General features: G+C 50.6%; 10 protein-coding genes across 10 annotated transcripts; 2 read left to right on the plus strand and 8 right to left on the minus strand.

Annotated features, from left to right (window-relative positions):
* Nucleotides 1-107: 107 nt before the first annotated feature.
* BU24DRAFT_451496 (acid protease) lies at nt 108-1,532 on the minus strand (the record flags this gene model as incomplete). Its single annotated transcript, XM_033531110.1, has 3 exons — nt 982-1,532; nt 504-923; nt 108-445 (listed from the first exon to the last, which is right to left on the minus strand). Exons 1-3 carry the CDS (start codon nt 1,364-1,366, stop codon nt 108-110), a joined length of 1,143 nt encoding a protein of 380 aa, XP_033382801.1. The 5' UTR covers nt 1,367-1,532.
* Nucleotides 1,533-2,026: 494 nt separating this feature from the next.
* On the plus strand, nt 2,027-2,837 carry BU24DRAFT_451497 (uncharacterized protein; the record flags this gene model as incomplete). The annotated part of the gene is made up of 3 exons (XM_033531111.1): nt 2,027-2,216; nt 2,292-2,394; nt 2,465-2,837. 3 exons carry the CDS (start codon nt 2,027-2,029, stop codon nt 2,835-2,837), a joined length of 666 nt encoding a protein of 221 aa, XP_033382802.1.
* Nucleotides 2,838-4,998: 2,161 nt separating this feature from the next.
* BU24DRAFT_433813 (Serine/threonine-protein kinase Rio1) lies at nt 4,999-6,555 on the minus strand (the record flags this gene model as incomplete). Its single annotated transcript, XM_033529999.1, has 1 exon — nt 4,999-6,555. One exon carries the CDS (start codon nt 6,553-6,555, stop codon nt 4,999-5,001), a length of 1,557 nt encoding a protein of 518 aa, XP_033382803.1.
* Nucleotides 6,556-6,765: 210 nt separating this feature from the next.
* On the minus strand, nt 6,766-7,158 carry BU24DRAFT_214735 (uncharacterized protein). The gene has a single exon (XM_033521982.1). It carries the CDS (start codon nt 7,051-7,053, stop codon nt 6,856-6,858), a length of 198 nt encoding a protein of 65 aa, XP_033382804.1. The 5' UTR covers nt 7,054-7,158; the 3' UTR covers nt 6,766-6,855.
* BU24DRAFT_441906 (uncharacterized protein) lies at nt 6,968-9,106 on the minus strand. The gene is made up of 2 exons (XM_033530487.1): nt 8,522-9,106; nt 6,968-8,451 (listed from the first exon to the last, which is right to left on the minus strand). The coding sequence occupies exons 1-2, from the start codon at nt 8,831-8,833 to the stop codon at nt 7,264-7,266; spliced, it is 1,500 nt and encodes a 499-aa protein (XP_033382805.1). The 5' UTR covers nt 8,834-9,106; the 3' UTR covers nt 6,968-7,263.
* A 1,890-nt stretch (nt 9,107-10,996) lies between these two features.
* Nucleotides 10,997-13,723, plus strand: BU24DRAFT_214801 (sulfur metabolite repression control protein-like protein SconB). Its single transcript, XM_033521983.1, has 2 exons — nt 10,997-11,780; nt 11,837-13,723. The coding sequence occupies exons 1-2, from the start codon at nt 11,223-11,225 to the stop codon at nt 13,574-13,576; spliced, it is 2,298 nt and encodes a 765-aa protein (XP_033382806.1). The 5' UTR covers nt 10,997-11,222; the 3' UTR covers nt 13,577-13,723.
* Nucleotides 13,724-14,502: 779 nt separating this feature from the next.
* Nucleotides 14,503-14,999, minus strand: BU24DRAFT_214811 (uncharacterized protein). The gene has a single exon (XM_033521985.1). The coding sequence runs from the start codon at nt 14,870-14,872 to the stop codon at nt 14,552-14,554; it is 321 nt and encodes a 106-aa protein (XP_033382807.1). The 5' UTR covers nt 14,873-14,999; the 3' UTR covers nt 14,503-14,551.
* BU24DRAFT_214810 (uncharacterized protein) lies at nt 15,000-16,502 on the minus strand. The gene has a single exon (XM_033521984.1). It carries the CDS (start codon nt 16,396-16,398, stop codon nt 15,127-15,129), a length of 1,272 nt encoding a protein of 423 aa, XP_033382808.1. The 5' UTR covers nt 16,399-16,502; the 3' UTR covers nt 15,000-15,126.
* On the minus strand, nt 16,503-17,843 carry BU24DRAFT_214826 (uncharacterized protein). The gene has a single exon (XM_033521986.1). The coding sequence runs from the start codon at nt 17,537-17,539 to the stop codon at nt 16,607-16,609; it is 933 nt and encodes a 310-aa protein (XP_033382809.1). The 5' UTR covers nt 17,540-17,843; the 3' UTR covers nt 16,503-16,606.
* A 645-nt stretch (nt 17,844-18,488) lies between these two features.
* Nucleotides 18,489-19,756, minus strand: BU24DRAFT_348558 (S-adenosyl-L-methionine-dependent methyltransferase; the record flags this gene model as incomplete). The annotated part of the gene is made up of 2 exons (XM_033523570.1): nt 18,489-18,722; nt 18,806-19,756. 2 exons carry the CDS (start codon nt 19,754-19,756, stop codon nt 18,489-18,491), a joined length of 1,185 nt encoding a protein of 394 aa, XP_033382810.1.
* Nucleotides 19,757-21,470: the final 1,714 nt, after the last annotated feature.

Below are 21,470 nucleotides of genomic sequence, written 5' to 3' on the forward strand. Positions count from 1 at the left end.
GAATGTATGTCAGCACTAAGTTCTCGTATTTTTACATGCCAACCAACACCTAGATTGCTAGGGACGACGACTAGCGGCCGAGAGAAAAATAACATCCACTTACCATCTTACTTTTGCTTGAGGTGAACCACGGCTTCCTTGAAGTCTAGTCCATACTTCGAATTCAAGGCGAATGGTGCTCCCAACTCGATGCGAGGAGTTTCAGATATGGCGACCGCCAAAGTGCAGGTCCCCTTGATCTTCAAGATGTAATCTTCTTTGGAAATGCGGATAACTTGTCTCCTACCAGAATCGTCGTTGAACGCGAATTCGAACGAGTCCAGATCATTCGTGGTGCTTTCACAGTCAACTTCATAGAGATGTCCTTCGGAGAGCTCCGGTTTGGGCTGAAAGTGACTTTGGAACTCTTGTGCAAATTCTCTTGGCAAATACAAGTGGGAAGAGCCTAGACATGGTGGTAAGTTAGTGATGAGTGATCACCATGAAAGGCGAAGAAGGCGTACCAAGATCAAAAGTTACTTTAGTATCTTTCGAGTATGTGTAGTCGGGTTTATTAGCGACTCCGAGCTTTATGTCTACAAGATCGATGCTGAGTGTAGAGCCCGCTATGCGCCGTTCAGCGGGAATAATATGCCATGTGTTTGGCTGGTCTCTATTTCGGAGAGGATCTCCAATATGGAGATATCCCGTGCCGCCTCGGTTGATATCTACAGCGTAGAACAGACCGTCGTATCCTGCTTCTTTGCATGCCTCCACCAGAAATGCGGTTTTGGGGGTCGGGGGCACGTCTGGCCTATAGCCTTGCTTGAGTCTGAGCCCAATGACCCCGGAGAGGACTCCACCAGTATCGAACCGTAAACTCGTGGCAAACCCTAATTTCATGTCTTTCACGGTCATGCCTCCAACCTCTAAATCCACCAATCCTACATGGCGATTAGAGACGGCACGGCAATGCAATCAGCAACGTTCATGGTGACATACCTAAGTGGCCCCTTACCCACTCATCCGAGGCATATTCAAATCGAAACTCTTCAGAAAGCGGTTTATATGCGTCCCTGAAGGACGCTGTCGTTGCCAGCGACTTAACGCCCGGAGGCATTAGTAGGCGGGCACCCGAGCGTAGAATCCAGGTATGGGAAGACCCATCGTCAATCTGCAACTTCATCGGACGCTTCTTGCCACCTAATTTCGCATTTACAGCCCAATAGCCGATATCGCGAGTCTTGGTGATCCTGAAACTCAGACTACCTGCTCTTTTTTCTATATGTTGGAAGTCAACGGAAGGAGGAGGGCTGTCTTGAGCGGGGATATTCAGTGAAGATGCAATACCTGCTGATAGAACGATGAAACGAAGTAACAGATACATCGCAAAGGTTGGATCTTGAAAAACAGTGCGGAGAATGGAGATAGAGCAAGGCGTATACTAAGTACGATTGGCGCTCCGGTCCCATTTATTGAGGCGACCTCAGGTCTACATGGATTTCGCAACAGGTACCTATTGTACACACATTGCTAGACTATGATGGATTGCGACACAGTGGTTTGAATTGATGATGCTTGTTGCCACTTCACGCCGTAAAGTCGACCTGTTCACGCCGCGTAGTTGACATATTTGATTGATGATGGGAATCGCGGAATCCTACTTCGTGGGGCGAGAATGCATGTTGTGAGTTGGACGTACATGAAGGATTTGGGTCGCCCGGCCATCTTGTGAGACAACAATCGACAGGGGACAAAGTCACACTTGGACATCAAGGCAAAGTCTCTCAATCATTACTTGTACCATTCATCGCGACACATCGTCAAATTGGCGATCCTCACTACCATTGAGAGGACAACAAAGTGACAACACTATGCTACTGTCGCCAGAATCAACACGTTGTACTGTGTTTGTACCATAGTCCTTGCTACGTTCGACATCAAGGCTGCGATATATCTAGGTAGCTAGGATGCTCAATCATTGTTGAATTAACTATCAATAACATTTTCCCTAACACTGCTGCAAACATATTTCCCAGACGCCATCATGCGAAGCACCGAGTTCCTGAACCTCGCCCTCTCTCTCAACGCCTTAATTGGCATTTCTTACGCAACCGGCTGGAAAGTGGCCCACTGCGAGGGTAAAGAAGCAATCAACTTCAACACCAAAAGCCTCTTCACCGTCTACCTGGACGGTCCGAAGGCGACCCAGAAGATGTGCGACGACTTTGAGAAAGGTACGGATTCAGCCACCAAAGGAAACAGCTCTATTTTCCAATGATTTCTCTCCCGCTAACTTTGAAAAATCGTAGAGGTCGGCAAGCAGACTGGCAAGGACGTGACTGGGTCGCCGTGCCTGTTCAATTCCGACGGAATCGAAGCTGGATTCGACCTGAGCATTTACGACTCGGATGGGTAAGCCTACAATCCAGGCAGGGCGCCATCCGATGTGTGTGTACTGACGAAATGTGTCTCGGATTTTTAGCGTCGAGAAAGCGATTGAGAAGATCTTCAAAATATCAAACCCGAAATGCAAAGCCATTTGGACCATCAAAGAATCACCCAGCCCAGTGCGCGCGGAGCCTGAGGCTGTCCCTCAAAATTTGAAGGATGAGGAGTGCCAAATTTGCCAACTCCCTCTCGGGGACAAACAAGAAGGAGAAGCGCACCCGGACAAGCTCGGGAAGCTGAAGTGCAATCACGACAAATTCCACCATCACTGCATACACAAATGGCTGGATGACAAGACGCACAAGTGTCCGATCTGTCGGACAGAGGGAATCTTCACCAACATCAAGAAAAAGGACTTTGAGACGGAATTCAAGTACTACTACCCGAACAAGAAGATGCAGAAGTAGTCGAGTCGAAAGGTGGAACAGAATTGCATATCTACATTAGTACGGACGTAGAGAGTTGCATGTCAAACATTGGCATAACCCTGCAGTCAACAAATCAAGAATGTGTACTCCTGAAAAATTCATCTACTGTCCTCATATTGATATCCGGTCAATGTTACTGACATTCTCGACGACATCACCCACTTAAACTATGTCCACTGGCTTGGAGGACGGAGCCACGCCCCCAAATCTTGCTGGATACTTGGAACCGCACATGCCCCAGCCAACTCTGATGATACCACACATTGATAGTGACGCGTGTCAGGCCCGAATGCCATGCAGGTATCGGGTCAGAACATAGTGTTCACACGGGCAGAACGTAGCATTGATGCCCTCCTCGCCCCGTTTCGTTTTTCCATGTCACATATCCACGAAGTTCGAGGCGCCACTCATCACGCCCCACGCGGTCCCCACTATATTGCATGGTAACGCGCTCTGTGACCCGACTCGTAGCCCCCAAACGCGAATATCGCTTCCCGTCAAGCCTTTGGAATCAACGGCTTACAATCTCACCATCATGAGGGAATTGGAAGGAGGGCATTTTGGTGTCACGGTGAGCGTAAGCTTGCTTTTTGTCATCTTTGAATTGCATTGTTCTTCAATTGTGTTTGCGCGCTAGTATTGCGGTCCGAGGGGTTCGGAACATGGTCTGGAGAGGCTCAACCTTGCCGATTGGTTGATGGCCACAGGTACGAGACGTCAATGGAATATGCAGTCAAGACGTTTGAATGATGTGGTCTGGTTGTGACTTGTCCCCTGGTAAACGGGTGGTGAGGTTGATTATCAACGTCCGGGGTGTTTTCCACGGATGTCCAGGGCGATTGCCGATTGCCGTACACAGTATAATTTAGGCATAGAAGTCTTTTGTTCCTCCGTCCGGCGTGTTCCGTTGACCGTTCTTCTTCTGTGGGGTAGATAGGTAGGTAAATAGGTGGCTGTGTGGCTGGAGATGTGTTGGTAGATCGATCTGATCTCATTCCACCCTATGGACATCCAAGAATTGCATCGTCCTTCTGCATCGCTTTTTCCGCCACGCGTGCTGCTGCTGACGATTGTTCTAGCTCATCTCATCCATACGTTTCCAATTTCAAATAACTGTATTCCCCGTCGAATTAACCCCTGGAATTCCGCACGTGCATTGCTGTGCACCCAATAACGTGGATGCGTGGCTACATTAGGCCTACTACCTACTTAAACCAAGTATCCAACACCGCAGAGTAACATGCAAAAGCCTAGTCAAACGGTCAGCCAAGCCATGCCCAAAAGGAACTCATGAAACCCAGACCAACGTCCATAGCCAGTGTACACCAAAGACTGACGAAACAAACAAACGACAGGAGTAATAATGATAGGAATAATACGTCAGTGCTCTCTTTGATCTTCAAAAGCTCCATACACACACAGCTATGCTGCTATGTGTGTGGTAGGCTACTTCGGCGACCATTTTGTGTTTTTGCACCCCATCGCCCACCTCACCCGCCTGAACCTCCTGCCAATTACCAAACCCGCCAGCGACGATCGAAAAACAACTGGTTATCTCTCTGACTCACCTAAATGGTGGCAGTAGGAGAAAACCAAGAATTTGTTTCGGATTGTGGATGGGATTGGCTCTGGGCGGGGCGGAAGGAGACGGGCAAGGAGGAGATGGGAGTGTTTTGGTTTTGGTCGAGGGCTTTTCTTCTTCATACGTATTTCTTTTTTTTTTTCGATTCGTTGAGGTCTGAGGAGATGGATGTAGATACGTACTTGTTTCACTTGGAAAGGAAGGGACGTTGATTCGAATGAAGATTTTCAAGATTTGTTCTTTTGTTGCTATGTTTCTGTTGATGAGAGGAAGGAGGAAGGTATTTGCGCCGATAGTATGCTCCAAATGCTGAATGATGATTGCTTTTCCTTGTCGATCCAAAGATGCCAGTCGACCAATTGACCGCCCAAAGATAATCTTGAACAAAACCGAGGTCTATGGAAGAGGAACGCCGCGTATTGATGGTTGGTGATGAGTGGTATGTGCATCCAGTCAATGAAGATCCAACCCGTATTACTCCTCAAAACCATGTGCACTTTTATTTTTATTTTTTTTCCGTTTCGTGTGTTTGATTGTTGTTATTGTGATGCCTTTACGTTATTTGTGCTTCTTGGAAGACTGCGCCACAAGCTTCTTTTTGATGTGCTTGGGAATCTTCTCTTTCCTCTTCTCGCGGTTCTCTTCCTTGATGGCCTTCTTGTGGTCTCTCTTCGCGTCCTTGTCCATGTTCTTCTTGCCTCTCGAGGGTCCCTTTTCGAAGATGCTTTGGTCGACCTCGCTCGAGTCGCTCGCGTTGGAAGCAGAATCAGCGGCACCAACCTCATCGCCACCATCGACCTGGTCGTCATCATTCTTGACGACCTTATCGGCCAAGAGACTCTGGTACACGAGGCCTTTGCCTTCACCCTTCTTGACGAGCTCGGCGTCGCGCTCAATATCGTAGACCTGGTCCAAAGTCTGAGGGATGTATTCATTGCGGAAAACGACATCGTCCTCCTGTTCCTTTTGCTTCTCATCCGTCGACATCGACTGTCTCTGCGCGAGCATAGTCGACACGGCAGATTCGAGGGCGGCCATGCCGGTGTTCCCGGGCTCGCTGATCCAGCTGAAGACCTTCCGCTCGGTGAGGACGTCGACGCCGCGGGTCCGGAAGAACGCAGACACGTTCTTGACGTCCATGCGCAGGAACTCGAGACTCCGCGGGTGGTCGTGCTCCACGGACTGCGAGACGTCGATGAGGTAGAGCTTGCTGTCGTGGTAGAGGATATTGTACTCGCTCAGATCGGCGTGGACGAGATGGCACACCTGGTACATGATCTTCATGTATGCGAGGAGTTGGACGTACAGCGAGGTCCATTTTGCGTCCTCCTCCTCGTCCGTCAACCCTTCGAACTTGACATCGCCCAGTCGCGGCGCCGGCCAGCCCTTCTTGTCGCCCAAGAAACCCATGACGAGAACGTGTAGACGGAGGTACAGTGGCTCCGGGCATGGGATTCCAGAGTTGTATATGCGGCGCAGATTCCTCATCTCCTTCTCCGCCCAAACCTTAACCATGGCACGGTTGTTCGACTTGTTGTAGCCGGATCGGAAGCGGAACTCGCCCGTGACGTACTTATCTCTGTCCTTGAAGACGAGGATGGAAGTCTTGTACACCTTGATGGCGCGGTGCAGCGGCGGCGCATCCTCGACCTCGGTCATGGCGTGGTACACGTTCGCCTCCTTGCCCGTGGACAAGACGCCGTGGATCTCCGACACGATGTTCCGGTTGATTAATTGGAGGAGGATCATGCGCGTCCTGGGATCCAACACCTGCTCGCTCGTCGCCCGGTCGCTCTTGTCCTTGTCCCTCGCGCCGCCGCCCATCGTGCCGCCGCCGCCACCGCCCATCCACCTGTCTTCCACCTTTATCTTGCCGACGTGTTTCGACAGCGACGCGATTTGGTCGTCTATCGAGGCCTGGGTGTTCGCGCTGGGCTTCTGGGGGTTCGCCTTGGGCTTCTCGGACGCCGGTATCGAGGGGTCGTCGAGTTTCTTCTGGCGGTTGTACGCTTTGGTGTAGTCGTTTGGGTTTGCGGCGACGAGCTCCGGGGCGAGGTCGTCATCTTCGGAGTCCTCGAATAGGTCGTCGAGGTCGTCATCGTCGTTCTCTTCCATTTGCACTTCGGGCTTCTGCTCTTCGCTGGGGACTTGGACGGGTTGTTGTGGTTCCTCCGAGGACTCTGGATGGGACTGTGGTGGTGCCGGGTCGGCGGCGACCACTGGTTCTGAAGACATGATGTGCGGTACGCTTGCAGATTTTTCTATAATACGAAGATAGGAATTCAGCCAGTAGTTCCTTTGTTGTGAGTTTGTAGGCTGAGGTTAAGACGAAGGCCGTATGAGGAGATATGTGTTGGTGTATGTATGTACTCTGGCGGGGTAAAATCGACACACAAAATTTCGGAATTTCTTCCATTACACGTCAGAGTTTAGGGTGGCAGAAAATAATGAGCTAGCCGGGCGGTGAGCTGGGTGGTGAGCACCATGGTTACTCATGACTACATCAGAGAACAAAACAATAATACCACACCAATCAGATAGTAATATGCCCAGGCCAACGAACGCTTGACTGAATGCTCTAGCAAGATTGTGTGCTCGAAATCCATGTGGCATGGATCAAACGAGAAGTTGTTCGTGCTATCAGTATAGATTAGGTACCCAGGTACCTACGATATAGTGGCTATCAAGTAAGATACCGTTCACTACCTACATATATGTAATGCTAAACCTACAAAACGCTTGCGCGTTACCCAATCCCAAAACCTCTAGTAATCAACCAAAACGCCTGGCAAGGAGATTCATCCGTAAAAGTGCAAATATACATCACATCCTCCTCTTCACCCGTGTCAACGCCCGTTCAACAACATTCCTGCCCAGTTGGGGTATACTCTGTACCGTCCGGTGCGGCTCTTCTCCATCCATATGTTCGTGGCCTTCTTCCTCCTCTCCCTCTGGTTCGATACTGACGGCACGAACCTCATACCTGCGCGGTGGATCTCGTAGACCAGGCCAGATGTCCAATGGGAGAAAGTCCCCTTGCGTCAATGTGAATTGCTCTCTCGATCGCTCGTCTTCGGAATGGAGCTTATCCAATTCCTTCTGGGCCTCTTCTGCTTTGCGTTTGGCCTTCTCGTGCCTTCGTCTTCGTGAGGCGATTTCGACCAACAACTCTGCATAGGCAAGGTCGAATCTTTCGTAGAACTCTCTCTGGTTCTCCCATTCCTCGATTCCACTCAGTAGGGTGGGCCGTGTATCCTCCAGCCACGCAGCGTGGAACGAGCGGGAGGTTGTGATGTGATCCTTCACCTCGACGGCCACACGCGAGATCATCTGGAGAATGGTATTCAGCGCCGACCCCTCGCTTCTAAGATGGGTGACGTGGTTCTCAATCTGCGAGAGGAGGAAGGTCATCTCGGAACCTCTGTCGCGAATCTCCGAGACGACGTCCTCGACTTCTCTTGCATCGCGCGCCATCACGCTGAGCATTTCATGGCGTTCTTCCTCCGTCATGGGTTCGGGCGGTGGCACGGAGAAGTCGTCGCCAGATGGAATCGGCGCATCACCCGTCGCCTGTGTCGCGGCTGCCGAGCCGCCCTCGGTGTGTCGCAAAGCGGTCACGCAAAGGTCATAGTGGCGGACGAGCGACTGGAAGGCCTGTGCCGCCTCTTTGGCATGTGCTTCCAGATCGTGATACAGAGTTGGTATGGGGCTGGGGTTCGAGGCTGTGGCGGGCGAGTTGGGGACGTTGTCTATGGAAGAGTGGAGGTTCTCCATCGCGGTGTCGTAGGAGTCATTGCTGTCGCCGAGGGTCGATCGGGCCTCGTTGTAGCGATCTATGCATGCACGGAGGGAATCTTTGAGATTAGTCACGGTAGCGTTGTCTATGAAGTCGAGGAGGTGTTTCTGGGGGGTGCCGGCGGGTTGGAGGACGGATTCTATGGGGGTATCACGGAGCACAGCGAGTGTAGAGTTCAGGCCGGCGAAGGAGGTGTCTAGATCATGAAGGAGTTGCTATTCATATAGATTAGCATAGGGCTCAAGTCGGAGGTGAGATGGGGGGTTATGCTGCAGCCTCGCTCACCTTGAATTCTGTCTGCACCTCAGCCTCGACGAGGTCTATACCTCGCCGAACGGCCTCGAGTGCATCTACCTGCTCATCGACGATGTTCCTGATGGACAGGTTCTTCGCTGCGAGGATGGCGTTCTCCTCTAGGAGCTCGCGTGCGGTTGTGACGATGTCATTGGCGCGCCATAGAATGGTCTGGGAGTTCAGGGAACGCTTGGAGGCTACGAAGTGGGTGACGAGGTCTTCGAGGGTCTGCGGGCGATCATGATAGACGGATGGGGAGCCTCGACTGCTGGTGGACGAAGCTGGAGATTGTGGTGATGCCATCAGGCTAGGATGGGGAGAGAGATAGACACGAGTAGGAGGTGGGAGATGGGAGAGAGGAGAGCTTGTGATAGGACCGGAAGGGCAGATGGAGCATCACCGGATGCCGCAGCGGCTTGATTGGGAAGTTGGAACGAGTCGCGGATGGATAATATCACTCTCTAGTACCGTAACTAGCATGGTGAACTACATAAGACTTGTAGTAATAGTAGTTAGGTGGATGAATGAGGGAGGTAGCAATCACAAACAATAACTTGACGTGACTATCAAAGATTCAGGTTCAGGCTACCATGAGACGAGACGAGACGAGACAAGCAAACCATAGCTATCATACACTAGCCAATCTTGTCCTAGCATCAACATCTACTAATCTTTGTTAAGTCTAGTGCAAACCAGCTTCATTTCACGCTTAGCTTAGTCTAGCTAGTCTAGCTTGAGAGACACGTGAGAGGAGAGGGAGATCGTGTCGTGACCTCCAGCCAATCGGCTTCGTGCAGTCGAAAACACCGGGTCACGTGTCATTGCCAACCCTTTCATCTCAAAGGAATTCGTCACTCGAGACGGGGAACAATGGCCAATTCATTCACTAGATTACCGGATGGAGTACCTACGAATACGTAACGTCAAGAGTTACTATGAAGTTAGGTAGATAGTCAGTCTTCCTAGGCTACGAGTAGGTACTTACACTTACCTACCTAACCTTAGGTACCTGAAGCAAGAATGGCAGTAGAGAATGAATTTTCGAGAAGTTTACGAATGAAATACTCCGTGGCTAATGACGAATAGGTACCTGTACAGTAAGTACATGTACCTAGATGGGTACGTAAAATGCCAAGTAGCGCAGGTACTGCGGTACTCACTCACCCGTATCTGAAGAGATTAGTAAAAAGTTTGATCGCCTCCACTCCACTCCATAGTATTCTATGTAATAATGTGTGTGTAGTATGTACCTAGTTATTGATGATGCAATTGTCCATTGTGGACCCCGTACGAGGAGAAAGAGAAGAGTTTTCCGTCTTCCCTTCTCTTCTCTTCTAGGTACGAGTATTACTTTTTTTCTTTTTCTTGCTCTGGATTTTCTTTCCCGCGCGGGTGACGATGGTGTGATTAACAAATCGGAAAGGGTCTGGGTGGCCCTGCAGAGTCATAGTCGCAGCCGTAGTCATAGTCAAAGTCGTGGTCATGTAGCGTTTCGCTAACTGGTTGTTATTGTGTGGAGAAGCCTGACATTTTATGAATTCTCCGATGACAATTGGAAATGCTACATAATTGTGTACTCAGTAATACTGTGCAGTGCGCATAGGGCAGGGTGGTAGATTATGGAAGATTCAGGAACAGGTCGAATTGCATTGCATTGCATGGCATCGCATCGTTCTAGATCGAACTGTGGAATGTCAGAGGGATATACTCCGTAGATGATTAGTTCGTGTAATAATGTTGATATGGTAATTAATGATTAACTGTTACTGTGCACGGAGACTGGAGTATGTACAAGTACGAGTAGAACCGAAAGAGGCGAATGAAGATGCAAAATGTCTTGGCTATGGCGTGCGATTTCGTCTTTCTGGCAGGCGAGACAAGCCGCCCCTCCTTCGCTCCTTCCCCCCCGGACATTCACTCACAGTAGCTAACTAGGGCAAGTACCCACGTACCTAAACTATTATTGCGCCATCCAACCTCACCTCACCTCTCCCGGCCTCAACCACCACCACCTACCACCACCTATCGCAAAAACAAACATCACCAACGTCCCACGACTCACGAGCCTCATCCCATCTCTCTCTCACATCCGCCCGGCACGCCCCCCACACTACACCGATCCAATACCCGGTCGCCACTACGGAGTACCTATCAAAAAACCAGTCCCGCCCACCTTTCACTACCTCGTACTCACACACTTGAACATACAAACGCTTCGTATCGTCGCCATATCTCAACATCCTCGCTCTTTCGCTCTTTATACTACTACACACTCCGTACTACGTACACGCTTCACCTTGGAATACGAGCAGTTCCATACCCGTCCATACCTCTTTATCTTGCTCATCATTACCCCGGAACTACCATCCCCCTGGTGCCACCTCAGATCGCATCACAGCACGCCATCCGCTACTCAGATCTCGACAACTCCCCCTCCGCCCTCTCCCCTCACCTTCACCGACTCGATCCCATTCTACGTTCCTAGACGAGTCGCCTCCTATTTCTCATCATCATCATCCTCCTCCTCCTCTCACCGCGCGTCTCATGTGTAATCCGCAGCAGGGACCTTCATAGGGACCCTTGCGTCCGTCCGATATCCCATCATCCCCGATCCCTCCTCTCTCGATCCTCCGCCTCCGCCTAGATATCCTGGGTACCATTCGGGCCATCCATTTGCTCTTCGTCGCCTAAAATGGCGTCAAATACCACACGTACCATCGAAACTGTCGCAACCGATCACTCTCACTTCTCAACAACCGTGCCTTCCAGTACCACCCAGTCCAAGAGAAGGCGCTTGTCCTGGCGTACCCAGCTTCCCCGTCCTTCCGACGACATGGCAACTACTACTACTTCTACTTCTACCGCTACCGCTACTTCTTCTACCCCTTCTAACTCCACAATACCTACCTCCGATCCCCACACCGCTCTGTTGCATGGCCATGACCACGAAGGCCTCATAGAGCGCGCAAGACATCAGAACGACTTTGAAAATGACCACACAACTGATCAGAAAGACGACGCCTTTCTGAAAGCAACCGCCTCCAAGAATCTCGAGAAAATGATCACCCCCTACCTTACTCACCATATCCCCCAGCAGTACCATCCCCTCGGAGGTGACTCGCATACCCATCACACCCAATCGCCCTCCAGTCCATCCAGCGGTGGAAACACAAAGTACTGCTACCGCCACAGGCCTGACCTGCTGTGCAGAAGGCAGGCCGACGAGCCGTCCATGGAGCAGTTGCAACAGGTATGTCTTGAAGACGATCAATAGTCCCTGCTGCCTTTACTAATCAAAAACTATAGGAGCTCGGGAGAGAATCCCAAGAAGACCAGCAGAGCATCGCCAATGTCTGGTCCATCTTCTCCGCTGCTCCCTCGAAACACCGCAACCTCATGCTCCAGGGCATTCTCGCACAGTGTTGCTTCCCTCAACTGTCCTTCATCTCCTCGTCCGTTCGCAACCTCATCAAGATCGACTTCCTTGCCGCCTTGCCCACCGAACTCGCTTTCCAAATCCTCTGCCATCTCGACACCACATCGTTATGCAAGGCCGCGCAAGTGAGTCGGAAATGGAGGCAGCTTGCCGACGACGACGTTGTATGGCACAAGATGTGCGAGCAACACATCGACCGCAAGTGTACAAAGTGCGGCTGGGGTCTGCCACTGCTCGATCAGCGAAGGCTAAGGACCGAGAAGAGACGGATACAATTGCGCGCATCAGGACGAGGATTGAACGAATGGTCGCCTGACCTCACACCCCTGCCAGAGTCCTCCGATCACCCACCTTCCCTCCCCCGCGAGGGATCAGATCTTTCCGATGAGACCTGTGGCTCTAAGCGCCCTGCCTCGGACATCTCGAGTTCCCCCGAAATATCTTCCAAGCGCCTGCGCACCGACAGTGGTAACGAGAATGAATTGACTTACTTCGACCAACCCAAGACACGGCCGTGGAAGGACGTATATAAGGATCGGTTCAAGGTCGGTACTAACTGGAAGTATGGACGCTACTCAACCACGGTCCTGAAAGGTCACACTAACGGTGTGATGTGTCTGCAATTCGACGATCGAATCTTGATGACCGGATCTTACGATGCTACGGTTAGGATTTGGGACCTGGAGACTGGATTGGAACTTCGAACGCTCACCGGACACACACAGGGCATTCGATGTCTTCAATTCGACGACTCTCGTCTCATCACGGGCAGCTTGGACAACACCATCAAGGTCTGGAATTGGAGGACCGGCGAGTGCATCAAAACCCTTCGTGCCCACTCTCGCGGCGTGATCGGCATCCACATGGCAGACAAGCTTCTTGCGTCTGGATCCTCCGACTGCAGCATCGTCGTTCATGACTTCAGCACCTATCAAAAGTTCTCCCTCCGCGGACACTCGGACTGGGTCAACTCTGTCAAGATCGACCTTCCATCTCGCACGCTGTTCTCCGGCTCCGATGACTGCACGGTCAAGCTTTGGGATCTCGACACACATACATGCATAAGGACCTTTGAGGGGCACGTTGGTCAGATCCAACAGGTACTACCTCTTCCTGCCGACTTCGAGCTTGACGAGGCCGACTTTGGCCCACACACTCACAATGATGCGTCGGATGCAACGTCGTCTGCGTCTGAGGCGGGAGACGCCGAGCACGACATCGTCCCGGATGCTCCCACCGAGCAGGTCTTCCCCAATGATCCCAGTCGGCCCGCCCCACCATCCTACATGCTTACGGGTTCACTAGACGGCACCATCCGTTTGTGGCACGTTCCATCAGGCAGGTGCATTCACCGCTTCTTTGGCCACGTCGAAGGAGTATGGACGGTTGCTGCCGATACGCTACGTCTCGTCTCTGGTGCGGAGGACAAGACGATCAAGATTTGGGACACACGCACCGGCAAGTGCGAGCGCACGCTGACTGGCCACACTGGCCCAGTCAACTGTGTTGGCTTGAGCGACTCGAGGCTGATCAGCGGAAGTATGGATGGCACTGTACGAGTCCACTGTTTCGTTTCCAACCGAGAGAAGGACGAGTGTTCGTCCAAGTAGATTAGCGGATTGTCTCATCGGCGTGACCTATCACGTCACATGTTCAACAATGTCAACCCTTCTTGGGATTATTTCTGTCGTACAGGATAGCTGGCATGGTATACCATCTATGTTGTCGTCCTATTACTGCTACATTAGCGAGGCGTATTGTACTTATATACTGGGTTCGCTGTTGGCTGCAAAATTCTGTAGGGCTCAGCCAGCGGCCGGGGTACGGGGCGTCTACTGTCACACATTTTTCAATAGGAGTTTGGAGGCCAGGAACGGAGATCCATGGATCCGAGAAAAGGGTTTTCAGTTATCTGACCAAGTGTATTCGCTTGACGGTGTGCTTCTTACCGTAACACACACTTTCCGAATGAAATGTAATAATTCTTTCACACATCCTTTGCCCCTCACCTTCACCTTCAATGTGTTCATCGTTCTATGCATTACGAACCCTACTGTGGTGAATGGAGTGGAGTGGAGTGTCTCTTTTGTGATACCCTTTCTCTCCCCTCCACCTCAGCCACACTCTCGATACCTTCTTTCATGAGAGTGGTGGCACCCTAGCTTCATATTCTATGTCGCCCGGCCAGCCAGTCAAATAGTCTTTCAATCAGACGCAGCAGTTACACGGCGTGCATGCATGCAGCCGTTCTGAATGGCAATGAGTCCCCCACTTGCACAGAGATCTCGAGAGGGTGGGGAGGGGAGAGAATATAAATTTCAACAACCTTATTGAATACATGTCGACCCCTCGTTTCTTTTTGTGAAAATAGGTGTTACACAGTTGTCGTTTTAAAGTTAGATTGGTACTTTTGCCTACGTGAGGAAGTGGAAGAGGGGATGGTGGGGGGAAATGATGATGGGAGAGATTACGGTAGGTGAGGGTTGAGCGAGGTAAGGTAGTGTTGAAGAGTTTTTGTTTTGTATATGTTGGTTTGACTTGGGTGAGTTATGATGTACTCTTGAGAAGATAGAGGGAGGGAAGAGTTAGGGGTCGGGGCGGAGAGAGAGAGAAGAGGAGAGGGCAGGACAAGACAGGGTAAGGAGGTAGTGAGAGTTTAGTGACTTGACATCCCCGGGAAAAACGAGGAAGTAGGAAGAAAACAAAGCAAGCAGCGGTAGAAAACAAAAGAATGAGAAGAGAGCTATGGTGTTTCGAGTTAAATATCCTTTGTCGTGTAAGTTAGCGTTTACACATCCAACCACCCTTCCTTTTCGTTTGTAGAACAAATGACTGATTAGTTGTTTGTGCATTGTAGATTTGTTGTTGCGGAAGGGAGGACAAGTCGAAGTCAAGCCCGTTCCCATCGAATGTCAAAACTAATTAGACTTGACTTGAAAGTTGGAAGAAAAAGGTTGAGTGGACACACTCAGGTGTTACTGTTATGGAGTGTCCCTGATGTATGTATGTATGTATCGTATGCCATCTGTGTACACTTTTCTGGTTCACCATTGGCATAAGCCAGAGGGTTTCTATTTTTTGATGATGTTGATTTGAACAGAATATAGAGATTGATCTAGTCTCTCGAGGTGATGACAATGCGAGTTCATGGTTCACCATGCTATATAAGATGGAGATATAGGGGATGTGTAATAACATCACCAGCATTTCCATATGGTGCCCTCAACTTTGAAAAACGTCTGGAAGCGTACCTCAGACAACACGGAAGACATTCGTCTCTACGAAGTGCCACCTGACCCTGTGTCGAAGGTGAGAAATCCGGAAAACATTTGCTACGGCATGACGCTAAGGCCAACAAGCGGGCGGCATCTGTCTTGGTGATATGTGACCAATCTATACATGCACCCAGTTTACCTGGATACTGCTGGTCAACCTCGGACTTCTTTGCGTGAGGCCACCACCCGCTCTTGACTTGGAATAGGTTTACCGTTTCCGGCCACTCAGTCGAGCACAAACCTCTCCTACACTCGATAAGGCCAGTCGTACGGAGCACAATTTGGGTAAGCCAACCCGGAGATACGAGGGCGTAGTTATCTTTCTCTTGCACCCGATAGAAATATGTTAAATCTTTGCCTGTACTGGAGTCGATGACTTCGGCGGAGATTTTTATGTCCCGTGCAACTCCAGCTGATGCGTCCTGCAAAGGATTGCTGGATGGCTTGTCAACCACCTCATCGGTCCTATGCTCAGGCACGCCCAATGGTTCTGGCCGGCTCGCGCGAACAATAGTCAAATCACGGATCCCGCACATTGTTTCACCCAAGTCCGAGACAGTTTCGTAATGTGTAGCAATGTTTGCCTGACCTCGTCCGACTTTTGCAATATGACCAGGAATGACATGGATATGTCGCAGTTGTTCAGCTCGTGGAGAGGCAGACACGAGACCTTCAAGGAAAACGCAAATGCCATAAACGCCAATTGCTGTCTGTGTCTTTTGAGGCCGTGCAGCAGGATCTTCCATCAGGGAGAAATCGACCGAAATATCGTTCGCGTGGCCATAGCCAGTGAATAGATAGGCGATCTTTCTAAGCATGGTCTTGATGCCTTTAGCTCCATTGATTCCATTGTGGAATAAGAATGAAGAAATCTGGTGGAACGCATTGGTTGGATAATTTGCTCCCCCATTACGATATTTCGCAAAAGCCCAGAGACCCATGCTAGTCGGCCGAAGCTTAATATCGCTGTCGAACTTGACAGCGCCGAGTAGTGAAGCCAGGTCGATGATTGAACTGGAAATATCCACCAGGCACGTCGGATGACTGTCTCCTCTCCGAGAGCTAGAGCAGTGCGCGCAGTTCTTCCTAAAGCTCTTCATACAAGCTTCAAGCTGGGCCAATGCATCACTAGTTGATCTAGTAAAAGCCTCCTCCATGTGCGTCCTCAGTCCCGGGGAATGCAGCTCAGGAAAGAACTCCTCGATAGTGTCGATGAAACCTCGTCCGTAGCAGCCGTCGGCAAAATTTACGAACCGCGTGCGTTTGACATCACCGATATCACTTTCACCATTGGCCAGTGCCAGATGGACCCGCGCAACACTGCCAAAGTACAATCCAACATGCGATTCCAGGTCTCAGAAAAGGTCAAAGTCTCCCCCCCCAAGTGAATCTGAGGCATTCCTCCCATGGAATGCGACGTCGTAAGCGCGAGTTGCTAGGCGACTCGCTCAGAATCAAGTCCCTGATTTCTCCAACCTCATATGTCGACTCAACAAGGACGAGGCTGGTACTCGTCCTAGGGGAATTATGCCCATACTTAACGTATACCTGCGCCGAATGTGACTCGACAACACTGCCGCCAGCGAATGAATTGAACAAGGTCTCACCCTCTGATCCTTCGACATGTATGTCTAGATCAAAGAGCCAATACGCTATCGCTGCAATGAATGAGCAGCCCTGGCTTCCAGTGATGACGATACTTTTCCTCGTGCCCGTGGTGATCTCAAACAGCGCACACAGTGCCCTAGCAAGGTCCTCGGGCTCAGAACAACGTACATGTCCTCTTGACGTGGGGCCCAGGACTTTTTGAACGATTTCCGGAAAAGGCGATGTAGATAGTGACCCACTACACACTTTGACAAGGTCCATGAATTGTTGCTGAGACGGCTCAAAATCCTCGCTGATATGATACTCCTTCCAGAGTGCAGAGAGAATCCTGGCTGTGGCGATAGGCGAATGAACTTCGTCCAGGCACGCGCAAAGCGCTATCATCTTGAGACCACCAATGGTTTCCGACATAATTCGAAAGAGACTCCGGTGACCGAATCCGAAATAAAGAACATCAGAGAATGAACTTCGAACGCCAAGGCGCGAAATGGTTTCTTCAAGCCTTTCGATACCCTTTTTTGACAGCTTGAACTTGGTAGCAAGCTGTGCTACGGCGGCATAGGTTCCCGGCTGCGCTCCGGCTCCCTGGATCCTGGCCAGGAACTCGATGGAGTATTGGGGTACGGAGACTGCAAAGTTGACCCAGTCGATTTGTCCCTGTTGAGCGAAGACTTCGTTCTGTGGTGGCATGGTGAGCTGTAACAGCGGATTGCTTTGCTACTTCTTCGATGGATATTTTGTGATGAATGAGAGAAGTGGGGTCAAGGCTGAGGATATACATCTCAACCAAGGCGGCTGTGGTGATGAGCTGGCCAGTCATGCCCGACCACAAGGCGCACAGAGAGGCGTTCCTTGCTCAACTGCACAAGGCTGCATGCAATCCGGCCAGTAGTCGAAAGATCAACAACATGGGGAAGGTTCAGCGTGCCAAAGCGCCGATGGCAATTCGATGGTCATAACTATACAAAGCAAAGGTTGATTGTCAGCTAGGCGTTTGTGGAGGAGGAACGATTAAAGATTTCGATTAGACGTTGGTGCTATAGCAACTGCTCAGCTTTGATATCCCCTCCTACCCGTTTGGGTTGATTGTAAGGTCACATGACGAATGAGAATACGGCTGCTGCAAGATGACGGGGTATTTTATACGTCAACCTTCTCGTACATTAGAGAGTATCCCCGACCGTCATGGAAGCCTCTCGATCGACAGGATTGTGTCCCTAGAACTTTGAATTCATTCAAACAATAGGAGGAGTTGGCGCAGGAACACACCCGTATCCCCCAAAAAATGATGAGTGTACGCAACATGCAACAATAGGAGAGCCTGGGAAAGAGGACAGGAGACAAAGTGTTAAGATAATGATATGATTTTCAATCGAGATTCGATGTTTTTCATTCCTTTTTTTTATGCTATCAGTCGTAACTTGCTAAGTGGAAACAATGTCGCTCACATGTCGCTCAGTTTTGCTGTGAAATCAAATGAATGAAGATGAAAAGCTAAGAGGCTTTCAAGAAACCATACAGCAAGATGCTCAACGTCCAGTCGTCGACATGGGCACCGAAGAAACGCCACATACCCGCTAATCTCATACCAATGCTCCGATTCTACTGTTAACCTTCGATCCTTGCTGTCATTGAAACGCTACTCGGGCTTCCGTCCGTACACGAAGAAGAACCTTAGGTAGAGATGAAGACTACGATCCCGGACTTCGTTGATTACCTTGGCGGTGATGATCTTGCATTCCTCCTCGCTCCACCCGAGCACCTTTCCGATGAAGCCGAAGGTGTATGGCTCGATACCCATGGCCATATGCTCACGCTGGTAGCGGCCGATTTCCTTCTGTTTTGGGTCCTTAGCCCAGGGTCCTATGGGTACCTATGTTTCGACGAATGTTAGCGAGATACGTTCACATCAAGAAGAGCAAAGTAAACAGCGATGTGAAAGTGGATGAAACATACCTTGACCATCTTCTCATGCAGGTCCACGAAGCCGGCAGCGGCCATCTTCTCCTTCAGGCCACTGGCGACGCGGATCTCTTTACTAAATTTTGCCGCGGCCTCATTAACGAGTTCTTGCCACTGCCTCATGTTGGGTGCGCGGTCAATGGTGTCATCGTCACTCAGCACCCACGCCTCCGGCTCCTGGAACTCCAACCAACCGCCAGGTTGGATGTTATCATAGCACTGCCTGATCAACTTGTCCCAGTCATTTATGCCGCCAGACAGGCCACGGATGTGGATGAAGTCAAAGCGCTCGGAGGAGGAGTAGACCCAGTCGGACTCAGCATCATCAATGTAGAATTTGGCATTGGGAGGAACCCAGGTGGGCTGGATTGGGGAGAGGTCGGTGCCCAGAATCTCGGAGCCAGGGTTTTCGTCTGCGAAGTCGATGGCCCATATTCCTGTACCTGTGCCAATATCGAGGACTCGAGACGGAGGGGGGTCGATCGGGGCGTCGTAGAGCTTCCCGCCGAGCATTAGGAGGAAGATGTGGTGGAGTAGGTCGAGGCGGTCCTGCTCTTCATCGTCATTGGGGAGGAGGTATGCGCCGGAGCGATAGCCATGGTACCGACGTCCATTTGTGTACTCGTAATTCAGGATGGAGGAGGCGAGGGAGGTGCTGGCGGTGGAGTGGCCTTCGAAGGCTGAGTCGGTGTCTGAGTCGGTCGGGGTTGCGGTGTCGGGGACGAGCTGGAGGGGGTCGTCGAAGCCGTCATCCTGGTTCGTATCTGGTACTGGGTCTTGCGGAGGTTGAGATTGGGGTTGCGGCTGTGAGTCTGCCTGTGATTGAGTCTGTGGTTGTGATTGTTGCTGTTGTGGTGGTGATGATGATGATTGGGCTTGCGCTTGTGGAGGGTTGGATGAGAGGGGAGCGAGTCCCGTGTCGCCTGGACCGCCCGACGCCGACATTGCGATTTTGGCGCACTTTCAACACAACGCCGTGGATAGTGTTGCAGTGATATTGTTTGTTTGGCCGTTCAATTCGTCTCTATGTGCGTATGAAAGAGTACTGGCAGGAGTGCGGGCGAGAGAGACGTAGGTAGGTACTTGGGGGAGAGGTAGACGGATCGGTGGGTAGGACCGTAGGGGCACTTGTATAATACGAGAGATTATGGGGAAGGTTCAAGACAGACAGAACGATGAAGGAAGAGTGGGGTTTGGGGAGGTGGTTAATATGAATGGTTATTACTGTGCGGCACAGTAAGTAAGTAGCGTTCAGCAGTGTGTGCGCGTACTGCGTAGAGAGTAGAGAAAGGATAGAGGCGAGAGCGAAGGACGAGAGAAAGACCGAGAAGCAATGAAATTACAAGTACTCGGTAAGTGTATACTGTATAGGTAACAAGTCTACCAGGAAGCGGTGGATGTGGAGAGGAGAGGAAAGGGATCAGTCCACAATTATTGTAGCAGATGAATCAATTCGCTCGCTCTTCCTCCCTTCCCTTGTCTGGTTCTGGTTGTCTTGTCTCGTCTTGTCCTGTCTTGTCTTGTCCGGTCCGTTCCCTACATGGAGCGATTAATTACTGCACACTTGCATGGACATAGCTACGTTTACGGTTCTGTATGTGTAGGCATGGAGGTCTATACAAGTAACATACGCCTATGAACATGGAAGACCTGTAGAGCATCAGAAACATGATCCATCCTATACTATCTCGTACTACAGCAGTACTACTAGACGACCTGTTCAATGGTATTATTAGTACTTACCACTTGTACTACTACACAATACGTACTACTTCTACGGAGCACATCTCGTCAATATGATAGGTAGCACATATGCCTACGGCCTACAGTCAACGGCCTCCACCAGTAGTCTACAAACATACGATCGAATAGTTACAGACTTACCGTGTGACAAGACAAGAGTACGAAGACCACGCGCACTGGCTGGCGGAGAACAGCTCGTGCTAACAGCGTGGCATTCGGCCCGTCGCACCAACTCTTCTCTTCTCGCATCCAACTCCGTCCAGTAGCCGCAATCCATTTCTCTTTTAACCAATATTTCCTCGAACTAATACATAACTAATTATCCCTCGGTTGATCAGCAGCATTGCCAGCATCCCACCCTAGGCTGTACTGGGTGTGGAGGTACGTACCTGAGTGGGAATGGTCGCCGTAGTCGCCGTCTTCCCGCATCTTTACGCCATTCACCCTTCCTCGACCATGGCCCACCCAAGCAGTGATCCCGCCCACCTGCGGCTGGCTCTAACGAATGGAATGATGTGAACGGTTGAAACGAATCCCTTTTCGACCGTTTTCTCCATTGTTTTACCATCGTATTGATCCCCAACGATCCTCCTGCTTCCATCTACATCCGACACAAATCAATACCCGTGGCCGCGCGGAAACGGGTCACCTCACTTGGAACTGCCAGTAATGTTGTAGTGATTATTGTACAAGTACTTGTACATACTCGCGAGGGCGCTCATCAGATCTGCGATAGTTTTGTGATTCAAGCCTGGCATATACTAGACACGCAGAGTAAATACACACTGTATGTGTATGCAGCAGAAGAAGTTGCATGATGCCTCTTTTCTGCATCCAGTAACCAAGTCCCCGAAGAAAGACAGTTCCAGTCCACCGTGTGACTCGTTCTGTGTAACTACTCGTAGTACTAGAGTAA

This window comes from Aaosphaeria arxii (genome assembly GCF_010015735.1).
Source record: "Aaosphaeria arxii CBS 175.79 unplaced genomic scaffold BU24scaffold_5, whole genome shotgun sequence".
Lineage (NCBI taxonomy): Eukaryota > Fungi > Ascomycota > Dothideomycetes > Pleosporales > Aaosphaeria > Aaosphaeria arxii.